The sequence below is a fragment of the Pithys albifrons genome, chromosome 3 (assembly GCF_047495875.1).
Source record: "Pithys albifrons albifrons isolate INPA30051 chromosome 3, PitAlb_v1, whole genome shotgun sequence".
Lineage (NCBI taxonomy): Eukaryota > Metazoa > Chordata > Aves > Passeriformes > Thamnophilidae > Pithys > Pithys albifrons.
In genome coordinates this window covers 5,578,409-5,592,012 of record NC_092460.1, presented here as the reverse complement: position 1 = coordinate 5,592,012, position 13,604 = coordinate 5,578,409, and the positions used below count along the sequence as shown (strand labels likewise).

Here is a 13,604-nt window from a genome sequence, read left to right as displayed (position 1 = left end):
TCTACCTTCTTGCCCACAGACTGCGGTAACTCCAGCTCCCCTCTCTGCTGCTCCTCAGCAGGGGAGATGGGGGAGCAGTGTTTGTAATTCTGCACCCACAACACGGTTTTGCTTTTATGGACTGAAAAGTGCCCTGTCCTTAAACTTTCTCATTTAAGAACAATATAAGCTCCTTAGCAATCAGCTCCTCTGACAAACCCTCTTAATCAGGTCCTTCAAAAAAAGGCTGATGATTCAATCAGCAGCTTCACAGTAAGTTGTGAGTTAATAATGTTTATATAGATGCACTTAAAAATAATCTTGAATCAAAGTGTTACAAGTTCCTGCCTAACAAGCGTGAATTTAAGAAGACAAGAAATAAAAATGGCCTCAATATAAGGGGGGGGGGGAGGAAGTAATAAGCTCCTCCCTCTAAGTTTTTCCAACTTGTGGTAAAAAGGCAACACTCAGGAAACTGTCACTGCACTAGAGAGATCCTGCTTCCTTCAAATACTCCCTAATGCTGCACAGGCATGTTCCTAAATAATTTCTAATTTCAATCTTACTTAAACTACATACATATTTAAAGAAAAAAGATTAAAAACAATCTGGGAATCTGAAACTGGTTTTTGAGGGCTGGAAGAACAATTAGGAATAATTAAAATGTTTTTGTGGAAGTTTTGCAATGTATGTTCCCTTTAACCAGGTGATTAAGTCCACCTGAGCTAATTAATGTTTTCTTAATAGCCTTCCCATTCCTGTATGTTGCCAGATCCTTAAAGACTCCTGAAAACTCCCACTGAGCATCACAGGGTCTGCCTATCTGACTCTTTGGTAAGAATTCGGTCTGGTCATAGTTTGTTTTCTGGATCCTTTTGGAAAAAGTGGAGCTGCAGCTCTGATCACACCTCATCACTCAGGCACCTCTGTGCAGCAGCCAGAGTCCTACCACCCAGCTGCTGCTTTCCCAGCCCACGAGTTTAAGCTTGGCTTCCTGCATTCTGCTGTGATCCTCTTCCAGGTTGTAGAAAACACTGAATAAAAAAGGGATCTCCCTCCTTCCCGAACAAAAAGAACTGTAACTGTGGTCTAAGGTGACCCAAAGCAGACAAAGATTGCCTAAATGGTGGGACACACTAATAAAAAAAGCAGCTGGCCTTTTACCTGGCTGATCTTGTATCCAGTTTTGAATAAAATGCAAGTTTGTCTGGGCCTGACAGCAGGAGCAAACTGGCTCTGAAAAACGGCCCCATCAGGATTGCAGGAAGAAGCTGGCAGAGCCCCCACCTGGAGAGGCATTCAAGAGAGCTGCTCCAGGGCCCTTGGCTCAATATTCCTGTGAGCCTGCTGAATTTTGTTTAAAAAATATATATATTAGGGTTTTTTTCTAATTTTTTTTTTTTTTTGCAAACAAGTGAAAATCTGGAGAGCAGCTGAGTGCAGGGGCTGTGTGGCCACACACTGCTGCGCCAGGCACAGCACGTGCCAAGGCTGCACCTGGGATGTTTCCAAGGCTGATGGCAAACTCTGGCCAAGAACTACATTATCCAAATCTCCAAATTTCCACCCAAGGCATCACTGGGTAAGGTCAGCATGGAAGTGCGAGTCATGCCCCAGTGTTTGCAGCAGTCTTTCCCTCGAGAAGCGCTTCCAAAGCACCTCGTGGTACGTGCAGTGCCTGCAAGGAGGTTCTACAACCAGCACCTCAGGAACTGGCTGGGAACAGCAATCTGCAGACAAATCTGGCAATTCAGTGCAAGGAAACATAAAAGATTTCTGCCCACAGGAATGCACCCCACCCGATGAAGGAAATTACCACCCTGCCAGCAGCACTGGAAGGAGGGCTGTGTTTCAGCCTCTCTGCTGCACTTTGCTGTCTGGCATCCTGCCTTCAGCTGGGATCTTTTTGCTTTACATTGCTACGCCTGGCTGTGGGGGGAGGCATTGGAGGAGATGGCAGGAGAGCCAAACTCCCCCACCTGCAGCAACTTCTGAGGGAAGGAGGCAGACAGCTCCCACCTGTGCCAGCATAACTTGGCAGAGCTCACCTGCAGGCATCCTTCATCTCTTGAATATTAAGCCAGTCCTCTAAAAACCTCTTCAATCACCTTTTTTTTCTTTTCCCAATACATTTCTAATACATGCCTGGTCCTCACTAGCACTGGCATTAATACGAATGAAAGATGTCTCAGCACCAAACTGTCCCCAAACGTGTGTTTTGGAGCAGGTCACATTCAAGCAAAGTTTTGCACAACTGGAAAGAACTCAATTTCAGAGCAGCCTCATAACAGCTCTGTGTTTATCTAAGTAATTATGTGAGCTTAGTATCTTCAGTCTAAATCAATGGCTTGGTGAGAAATAAACACCATAAAAGAAATCTCTGCCTAATTAAAGCTGTCTGCTTAAAGCCTGTAGCAATGCTGCTGTGTTCTGAACCATTCAGCAAAGCAGGACAGCAAATTTACATGAAGTAAATGTTCTGCAAGGGAAAACTTTCAGCATCATCTCTTAGCATATGTTGAATTAAGAGAGAAATATCATAATAACTCCTCACAGCTCAGAAGCAATGCATCCCAACAAAGAGAAAATCAGGCAAAAATGTAAGGAGGCTTGTGTGGATGAGCAAGGAGCTCCTGAACAAACTCAAACACAAAAAAGAATCCTACAGAGGGTGACAGAAATACACAGAAATTGAGCAGCCCCAGGGATCTGGTTAAGAAAACTAAAGCCCTGATAGGATTAAATCTAGCCAGGGAAAAGTTCTTTAGTGTGAGGGTGGTGAGGCCCTGGCACGAGTTGCCCAGAGAAGCTGTGGCTGCCCCATCCCTGGAAGTGCCCAAGGCCAGGTTGGACGGGGCTTGAAGCACCCTGGGCTGGTGGAAGGTGTCCCTGCCCATGGCAAAGGGGTTGGAATGAGATGACCGTTAAGGTTCCTTCTGGCCCACACCATTCTATGATAAACAATTCCCCTTTCAGAACTAGTATATACTAAACAAAACACTTCTGAGAATACAATGTATTCAAAGCATCAAGCAGCAAAACCAATATTCTTGTATATTTGAAACAATACTGTAGCAAGATTAGTTCTCCTCTTCAGATAATGTAGTTCATTTATCACCAGGGAGTCGCCCACAGAAACACAATGAAGTGAGAGAACAAGTTAAAAAGCCAATAAGCTGCCTTCTCTAACCCTTAGAGGATCCCCACATATTGGCAGAATAAACTCGACTCTTGCCCTAATACACCCTCCATTAACAAGAGACACATTGTTTATCTCACCAGTGAGAAGAATGGGCTAGAGATAAAGGGAGATCTGTTCTGTTTTGAAACGACAAAGTCCTGGGACCTGTTTTATGCTTTTCCTAATTGATTCAGGGGAGACTGGGGAGAGGACCTTGGTATGCCACCCCATAGCAAGCAGGAGGCACCTCTCCAAGCAGGAGGTGTCTCTCGGTATAACTGCAGCTGAAGGGAGAATGTGTTTGCAAAGCAGCAGGACTGCAGAACTAATCCCAGGTCTAAACTCAAATCTGAGCAAGGGTTGCCAAACCCAGTCTTTTTTAATGTCTTGTGAGACTTCAGGATGATAATCAAGTGAGCTCAGTGTAATCTCCAGCCAGTGTGGAGCCACGGCTTTTATCTAGAAAGACAGTTTTCACAAATGATACACAAAGCAACTCTCAATTTTCAGTCTACTGTGGAGCTGGAGCACAGTTCTTCCCTCAGTGCCCATCAGCTGGTAGTCCTGGGCAGGGGGCACTGGCTTTGCTGGAAACCACTTCCAAAGCAATACAAGCTTCCAGGAGTGACTTAAAGCAACAGAACTCCCTTGTCCAAACCATCTCAGGTCAACCAGCAAAATACTAATAGCCAGAGTCAAACCTCCCCAGCCAGCTTTGCACAGACAGACATGGCAGGTTCTCCTGGTCCAGCCCTGAGTTACACACCATCCTCTCCAACACCGCATACTCTACTCTGCAATGACTGATGGCAGATGCACAAGTGTTGGCAAGGCTGGGTGATATGGATCTGGAGATTGCTTCATCCAGGGCTGTCATGCAAGTTGCTTCCTGTTAAGGGTTCTCAGCCTTGGACTCCATGAAACTGTGTTGATCCAAAAACAAAAACTTGGGATAACCACTGTGCTCCAAGGCTCATATTTAGGTCTCTTTGCCTGAAGACCTACTTGGATAAAGCCAGAAGATTTCACTTTTTAAGGAGGATGGTTATAGTTGCTTGGATTTAATTGACTCTGCATTAAAGGCTGAAGCCAAAATATACATATATAAAATTATTATTTAAATTTTATTCTGAACATGGACTTAGGTCTTGCCAGGTGCCTATGATTCTATGATTAAGCAAACCCAGCAACATCTGCCAGCAGCCATCAGCTCTGCAGAAAAGACACAGGGAGCAGAATAAATCCCTTTGGTGTGAATCCAGTTGGGGCACAGGCACCAATTCCTGTTCAAAGCCTCCCACCTGAAATGCAGCAGCTTTTCTGCACAATCAGTATTAGAGAGGTTTGCACACCCAGAGACCACTTGTATTTTTAAAATTGGAAGGATCAGCTTGGTCTTCACTAGACTTGAGCTCAGCCTTTCCCTTTTATTGAGTTAATCAGCTGTATGTATATTTGAACATCAACTGGAGAAGTGAAGCACAATGAGGATGCTCTTTCCCAGATGTCTAAGGATAAACACAACAGCACTTTTGATCCACAGCATAAACAGCAGGATAACAGCAGCACATGGCAGTAGTGAGTTTGGCTCCATTCCAAAAAGCAAAGCAAGAAAATTCTGCTAAATCCAGCAAATTTAGGACCTCTGCTCTAAAAGACAGGAGTTTACATGCCTGCTGCCCTCCTGCCTGCTGCTCCAGAGAGGACTGTGTTTGTTGACTCTTGGGAGATTCAGGTAAGCTGTACATGCCCTCCTCTCTGTGAAATAAATTCTGATACATTCATAAATATGAGCAAACAGTGACACTGATGAAAATGAAACTTCTGCTTGCTGCATCACAGGCAGCAAGGCTGCAGCCTGTCTGGACATGGGTTCCTCTCTAGCCCTTTGCTTTAATTACCAAAAGTGACCTGATTCCAATCACTTCTACTGATCACCAGAAGTGCACTTTTTATTTCAAACCCTGAAACACTGTATAAAGAACCTGTTTGCATATTTAGCCACAAATTAAGAGCAGCCACAGCTCAGGACAAACTGTGGCTTAAATCAGTTTTGTCCCCTCACACAGACATCAGACACAAATCTTTAATGATGCTACTACAGCCATATCCATCCCCACACTTTCAATGAGCTTACTGGCATTAAACCTTTCATCTGCACTTAGGCTCCTCTCTCACCTTCCCTTTTAATATCTCTTCTCTGCTGTATAATTTCAGTAAAGCCAACTACTCTTATAATTTGCATTGTTAACATTTCCACTACAGAGGTGACCTCTGGTTTTTATTTATTTATTTTTTAAACACAGCTCCTGCTGCATTCAAAGCCAACGCCTCATAACTAACTGTAGCAGGGTGTGACTTGGTATCTGGGCCCTGCTGACCTTAAAAAATATTCTTAATCTGCCTGGTTGATGTTGTAAACTTGAAATCCCACAAGCATAAAAACTGCTTGGCGAAGCAATACTTCCAGCCAGCCAGACTCCATTTTCTTGGAGAGCATTGCTGGTCACAGCTGGACATCTTGGCTGGAGAATGATCCTTTCCTGCCTGGAAAACCTTATAGATGTTGCCTAAAAACAGGGAAGTGCTCAGAAGCAAGAGGAGCTCCTTGATGTTCTTCTTTGACCATCAATGGCTGCATTAACATAGCTTGATTTCCTAGGGTTCTTCTTGTGTCCCTGTCATTTAATGCAGGCATGGAAAGAGAGACCTGGGAGGAAACTATTTTATTAAAGGAAGGACATGAGAGATCACCTTAGACACACAAGTATATAAATATACAAAGAAAAAACAAATCATAGCCTGCTCTGGAAAAAGAGAAGATCGAGTTGGAAGTTTGAAAGGGAATTACTCTTAACAAGGAAGTTTTGTTAAGCTCTGGGTTTTGGCACAAATACACTAAACAGTATCATTTTGCAAATGTAAAATTCCCTGGCAGGGAGCACAACTTCATGTGAACTCCTGCCCAGATCATTCCTGAGGAAGAAGAACAGTAAAACCCCAGGTCTCCATCTCCTCACAGCTTAGATGTTTCAACACAGACATGACCAGAAAAACCCACACACCCCCAGCCCACAGTGCAGCTCTGGCCTGCCCCCAGCCAAGGGGGTTAAAAAACTCTTCAAAGAGTTTCAGGGCTCAGTCCTGTCACAAGGAGACACACAGCAGCTACAGGATGGAGCGAAATCCCAATATCCTGTGTACTGGGTGCGTTATGGGTTTCCAAAGAGCCTGTCTGGGCTCACAGCCGGGGGCTCTGAGGGAGCCAGCACAGCAATGTGGGACCCTCTGCCCTGCTCAGACAACATGGGATGAATTGGCAGAATTCACTCTGCAGGAGACACACTGGGGAGCAGTGGGGTGGAAAAGGAGTATGACCTCCAGTACTTGGCATTTACTCTTGATCCCCCCTTAAAATTCATGGAAACATGGAGTTGCCTCAACAAGTCTCCAATTTCATCCAGTTCCCCTCATATTCCACCGATATCAGTGGGGCCTTTCGCACTTCACACACAAAACACCTACGACAGCCAAGTGAAAACACTGCTTGAGTACAAGGCCTTGCAGAAATTGCTTCATATATCTGGAGTTATCCCTGGAGGCTGCCAAAATTCCCACCCTGAGACCACCAAACACAAGACACATGAGCCAAAGCTCCCAAAGGGAGTTTCCACTATCTATGTGAGAGGGAGAGATTTACTGCCTCATTGCCAGCAGAATTCTCCTTCTGCCTCCAACTCTTGGTCTTTCGCCCACCAGTCTAATAAGCAACAGCTTAAAGAAGTATATTCTGACATGCAACACCATCCTGTGCTCCCCTTCCCCCTCCCCCCCAAAAAATAAGATGCAAAAGCAAACCAACTTACTTTTCTGGGCTTAACTTTGTCTTGTAAGTCGTACTGGCCAATTCCTTTGTAACTTATTCCAAGCCACCATGGGATTCCTTGTTTATCCTGAAAAATGAACGTCTATGTGAACCAAGAGCTACTTAAGAATTAGGCAATTCCGAGATTACAGCCCTTTTCATTCTGTGACAAGTACGAGTAGGTACGGAACAAAGATTTTTTTGGCAAACAAATTGGTGTGAAGTGGATTGCTGGGGTGAATGTGGAAACTTTCTCTCCCTGCCTTCCCAGGCAGAGGCATAAAAACAGGTGGTGGCTGTGCAAAGTGGACAGAAAAGCGACAGTGCTGCTGAAACAATGGGGTGTCAGTGGTTGCAGGAGTGGCTGTGAAGGGGGGAAGGATATGGGACAGAAAAAATTGTGGCCAATGACTGCATCCACTGAATTCAGGCATGGACAGCCACAGATGGAAAGAACAGCACAAAACAGCAGCTTCTCAGGTACCACAGTCATGGCCATGACTCAAAGTAAGGAGATAACATCTCTGCTGAGCTCTTCAGCACAGAACACTGTGGCCCAGGCTCTGCTCTACAAGTGGGAATAAATGGTGTATTTCCATCACTCTCCAGAAGTATTTCTCAGCATTTCCCCACTCCAAGCATGCACCACTAATCACCTGTCACTTAGAAATAGTCTTTTCCACAGTGTGTTTTTTCTAATCTTGATTAATGTCTCTGGGGAAACTATTAACTTCTTTGGATCTAGAAGTGATATCCAGTTAATTAAGGTGATAGGAATTTTGGTCCTGATAGGATTACAGGAGGTTTTACAAAGATTCCTTTCTGTCTCCTGTAGCACATAATATGGCTCTCTGGAAACAATTTTTAAAGCATACTGATTGGGAGAAAATTACAGAGGTTGAAAAATGTGGTCTTTAATACTGATAGAAGAGTACTGAATCATCCAACTGCTCCTAAAGGAATGTAATCACACATAATAAGCTCAGCAATCACATTATCTATAGGCAGTTACTGACCTTTACTCCATAGTAATGAACTCCATATGTTGGCAAAGCTTCTACCACTTTCATGTACCTGCAGACAGATTTATAGTATATCAGATGATTTTCTCTGGAGGGAATAATATCTATTAACATATTTTTTTCACACATACATCCAGGACATGTCATTTATCATTTGCATATTTTGAAGGCCTTAATAACTGAAGGGCCATGTTTTAAGAAAAAAACATAGCATCCTGGCTTGGGGAAAGATGGGATATTTTGGCCCAGCTAAAGCAAATGGAAAATCTCTCATACAACAGAACATTCAATATCTTATCAGAAGATCACAGAACTGAAAGTAAAAATTCTGAACAGAACAAGTGAGCCTTTTGGGAAATGCTGGAGGTAAAGATCTGCATGTAATTATTCTATTATTGAGCTTGGGTTATAACAGATATGTTCCAAATGAAAGTGTTTATGCCATTGTATGACTGTTTCACGAGGCAATTCAGGCAAACACTGAACAGACCATTTTTCCCTTGTTCCTATTGAAAAAAGATCCTTCAATATTGAGACAGAGTTACAGGCACTGAGGTATTCCAGAAAAAATACAAGGTGTCTACATTGTGCAGCCATGGGCATTGTCTCAAACATTTTGTAACACATCGCATTGCATTTGCTTGTAGGAAGTACAATCATATTAATGGTAAATAAAAACTACAATTCCACAGACTCCATGTCCATCTTGGAAGACCTTGTTCTTTTGAAAGACAGACGCTGCACATTTCAGGATTTTTTTACAGGACTCAGGTAATACTTGCCCTTAGGAGTCTGGTATGAAAACTAATTGATAGCAAGTAGGATATGAGAAGAGTCTTCCAATGGAGAAAGGTCCAAAATATTTCTGTTATATTTGAGGTATCCAAATGAGAACACACAAGCTGAACTGCAAGCCTGTGATATATGAAACTTCAAAATTCAACTCTGAAATATGACTCAATGAAAAAGAATCTGACTGATAGAAATGGTATCATTTGCAGGCAATAATGACCACAACAGCCTGCCTTGCCACTTCTCAACAAAAAAAGAAACAGAAGAAAGGTGAGAATGTAATCTTCACAAATTAACAAGTGTCATACTCACTGAACGATGGCTTGTCCTCTGGTCAGACCTTTAATTTGTGTATAATGCTCAATTACTCTGTCCTCACTGCAAACCAAGCACAAAACCCAATTTAGAGGCTCAGCGACTTTGTTCATGTGTGATGGCATCTGTGAAAGCTCAGCCACCTGCTCAGCCAGCAGAGCTGTGTCCCTCTGCACATTTCTTGCTCTGGTTTACATTCTGGTTCTTATTGATTTCTTTCCCACTCCTTCATTAGGAGCTCCCTGGCTGATCCCACCATCAAATCCTGCCTTCCAGACTAATTAACAAATCGTTTTGGATCAGCCTGTTCTGCTGCAGATGCTGCTGCAGAATAATGGTGCTAATTGTATAAATTCATTTTAATGTTCTAAAGAACCCCAACTTCAAAGGCTGGTTAATGCTCCATATGTAAGACAGAAGAAGTTAAACCAGAACTGTTTTCGTTCCTGCATATTTTTCCCCCCTGACATTTCATAGGTGAAAAAACCACAGATTTGTCAGCAATGACCTTTTTGTGTTTTTTCTGTTACATATTTCAACATTTTGTTTTGGTGGAATGCAAAATAAAATATGCATTTATGTGTCAGACACTTGAAAGCAAAGAAAAACTCAGCAGTATTCATTCTGAGAAAAACAAATCATAAGCAAGTACTGGTATACTTGAAAATCCATCACGTACCCATCAAGCTGAAAAAATGAAACAAATGAGGGAGTTAAACTTGCACAAAGGGCATCAATTCCAAGGAAACAATATCACTGATTCATCCTAAATGCTGTGCTCTTCTGCAGCAGATTCGAGCCTGAAAATTGGACCTGCCTTTCTGTTTCCAGCTTTCTTACAGTATTTTCTCCCCCTGTCCTGTTGAGAGGAGCTGAGTGGGCATCTGGCAGCCAGCAAAGGTCACCCCACCACAGAGGCTCCACTGTGTGACAGATTAAGACCAAGGTTCTCTCTGCAAACCTAGGCTTGGCTGGAGTTCAGATTTCAGCTCTTTTAACGTGTGGTCCCCACATATTCTGATCCAGCAGTTTCTAATCCAACAATTTAATTTGAGCAAACTTTCAGGGAGGAATTTGCATTGGATCTTGCATAATTTATGACCTTCTAAAAACTGGAAATGCTTGAACATGAGCAATTAGTTCCAAGTGCTGTATCACACAGACTGAAAACTTTTAAAAGACTTTGTAAAACTGTTTAAGAGTGATCTTGTCGTTACCATTCATAGGAATGATTTACATTTTAAATTAAACAGCTCACCAGTAAGCAAGTGATGGATGCTCCTGTAGTGTCTTGGTGGGAAAGACAGGCAGTGTCTTCAAGTCTTTTCTAGTGTTTTCATCACTGAAAAACAAAAAATGGCACAGTCACTGCAGGTGAATCAGAGATGGACTCATTAGTTGGGCAGAAGGCAGGGCTGTATTTGCTGCCCAAGAACATGGCACATTGCCCCGTATCAGGCTGTCACAGCAACGTAACCCTATAGGCCCTCTCACATGACAGTGATGTATATGGTGTCATGCAGGCTCATGTTTTAGCTCATTATACAGACACGTGATGCTCAGGCCACCATGGCAGGAGCACCATATCAATATTTATTTTGCACACCCTCACTGTATTTGCTGAGTGCAGAATGAGCTCTGAAACAGCTGCAGAAAGCGAGCCTCTGACCCAAAGGAAGGCTTGTAGTGCTAATTTTTGTTTTGTCTTTATCTAAAACCCTACCTCTTGGCAATAAATTTCATGGAGCAGCATGGTATATCTCACAGTTTAACAGTGATCTGATTCAAAACAAAGCGTTTCAGTTTATAGCCCTTAAAATAGTTTCACTTAAAATAATTTTCCTATAGAAAGTTCAAATATTTTGGACTCCAGACCCAGCCTGGAATGACAAAGGAAGGCTGAAGCATGTGAATGCAACTCATCACATAGAAAACCCCAGCAGAACATTTAAAAACCTATTTACAGCCACCAGTAAAATGGTTAATATTTTCTCCTTATATGCTCCACAAATTAATCAGCTGAAACCTGCACGCCTCATTTCGACAGCGTTTCTGCGTGCCTTGGCCAGCAAGCACCAACATGACTCTTGTATGTAAAGAATGCATCAGTCATGTCCATCAGCATCGCCTCAACTTCTGCATCCAGGCTTTCCTGGAAGGTGTTTTTCTACTCCAGACCTCTGCTTTCATCAGATCGCACTATTAGAGTTTTCATCTGACCTATGTTCCCACTTTTTCCTCAAAATCCACACCCTGAGCATCACACTAAGGTGGGCCAAAGCACTGAGATCTCCACGGGCACCGTGGTGGGAGCTCTGCAGACTGAGAAGGTGGCAACCCTCGCCCCAGGCTTTCATCTCACTGATGCCACATGGAAGGCGCAGGAGATGAAAGGTTTTTTTGTTCCTCTAATCGCTCTGCAAGCTTCTTCCCCAGCCCTGACAATGTGCCTCAGCCCTGAGTAAGAGGGACCACCTCTGGGGACGAGGAAACAATTCAATCAACAGCCTATTTATTCTTCAATGTCTTTGATGAAGCTGCCAAGAAAGGGTCAATTAGCGCCGAGGAGCGCTGGTTGCTGCACTCTTCTGCCAGGAATATCCATTTTTCTTTGCAAGCTGGCCAGCACCCAAGTGCCACAAAGAGGGACAGCTGGGTAGAAAATCAGGATCTTGCCTTCCAGGGCTCAAATGCAGCCAATGCTCACAAAAGCTGACGGTTTAATTTACCCCGTACAAGCTCATTTTGATGGGATCAAAAGGCTGCAGGACATCTCAGCTTGCAGAGAGGAGGTAGATTACCAGGGGTTCGTAGGGTCACACGAAAAAGCAGACACAGAGCACACTCTCCTAAGGCCTCAGAAACCAGGGCAAAAAAGTAAAAAACACCCCAAACTAAAAAACCACGTCCTGAGCAACCTGGCCTGCAGTTCTTGTTAGAGAAAGAGGTTCGGCCTGTTGACTTCCTAAGGTCTCTTCTAGCTTCAATGATAGCCTCACCGGATAACTGATTATTAAAATACAAGTTTCCTCCTATTTTTCAGCCTGACTCATGGCTGCAATGGCTGCTGTAGCAGGCAGGGTTGGCAGGGAAATACAGTGAAGTAGGAGACGTTTTGAAAGAAAGCAACAACAAAATAGCTCATTTTGACCAAACAAAAGGGCTGTTCGTCTCAGCGTAGATTCTCAGCCTGCAGTATTCATTATCTGAGGGTTAATGGCTGGTCATTAAACCTCTTTTTAGAAAGCTGAGGCAGTAAGGAGGCTCATGCTGGGAGGGATGGCAGAGCTCTGACAGAGGCAACTGGGCTGGGGGGACAGGTGACTCCCCAGCTGTCACCACTACCAGATGGGTAGAGAGGTCCCAAATTCTGCTTCACCAACCACCACAGGACCAGGAGTCTCCCCATCACAAAGACTGCAGAAAGGCCACAAATCCTGGCAGTTGCATCCACTATGCTCTGAAATGCCACGTTTTGCACCATTCATAGCCTTCAACAGTACTATTCACCTTCTTGTTGTGTTTTTGGGCCCTTTGTCTCCCTGGATCTGGTTTAGTAGCAACTTGGTCCTCCCTCCTCAATGCCAAAACAAGGGTACTAGTTAAGCTTGAGCATCAGCTCATCAATATGGAAATGTTTACTGCTGAATTTAAACAAAGGGCCGGGAAGCACATCCGCCTCCTGACCAGGCTTGTGGGCTCTGAGCTGGGACATACAGAGATCATAGGGCTGTAACCAAGTCTGTGCCATGACAGGGGGCACATCCCTCCAGCACTGACCCAGAGCCACAGTCTTTGCTGCAGTCTGTCAGCAGAGTGCAAAGAGCTGTGGCAACTTACAGCAGAACTGAACCTCCTCCCTCCTTCTGCCAAATTACAAACCCACTCGACTTCTTCCAACAGCAGAGAATACACTTAGATTATGAGATAAAGTTGGCCCCTGGGACTTGTCATCCTGAAGGGACCCAACCTCACACCCTGACGTCCAGAAACACCATCCCATCCACGTGCACCAGGAGTATGTCAGAATGCACTTATAAGGTCTGAAAGTCTCTCAGAAACGACATGAGGATTCCTCCCCCCTCCCCCACATAATTGTAAAATGAAGCATGAAACAATCTTAGAAAAATGTAAAAGACCTGGGAGAAAGAGGGCACAGCTCCTTGGAGGCTGGATGCCTTCAGACAGTGCAGGCTGGCACGCAGCAGCCTGGACCTGCTGACTGCACGCCCAAGGATTAGCTTTGGGATGATTCACGGCTTCAGGGATAATAAAAGCCTCAAATGGTCCTCCCCCTCCTTCCACAGAGTCCATTATCACTTCATCTGCACTAAGCACGTCTCCCCTTGACCTTCAGGATCACTTTCCCAAGCCCTTTGAGACCCAGCCATTCCCCAGAGGTGACAACTCCAGATAGCAAGAGCGCTGGTTTGAATTATTACCTGTTCCT

General features: G+C 44.0%; 1 protein-coding gene across 3 annotated transcripts in view; it reads right to left on the bottom strand.

Moving 5' to 3' along the window:
- The window catches only part of FRMD4B (FERM domain containing 4B), an 83,400-nt gene that overhangs the window by 16,910 nt on the left and 52,886 nt on the right, over nucleotides 1–13,604 (bottom strand). For all 3 annotated transcript variants that reach the window (XM_071550267.1, XM_071550268.1, XM_071550269.1), the window contains 4 exons: nucleotides 10,413–10,496; nucleotides 9,152–9,217; nucleotides 8,042–8,099; nucleotides 7,027–7,113 (listed from right to left, as the gene is read on the bottom strand). In XM_071550267.1, coding sequence (XP_071406368.1) covers nucleotides 7,027–7,113; nucleotides 8,042–8,099; nucleotides 9,152–9,217; nucleotides 10,413–10,496 — 295 coding nt within the window. The remainder of the gene's footprint in view (nucleotides 1–7,026; nucleotides 7,114–8,041; nucleotides 8,100–9,151; nucleotides 9,218–10,412; nucleotides 10,497–13,604) is intronic.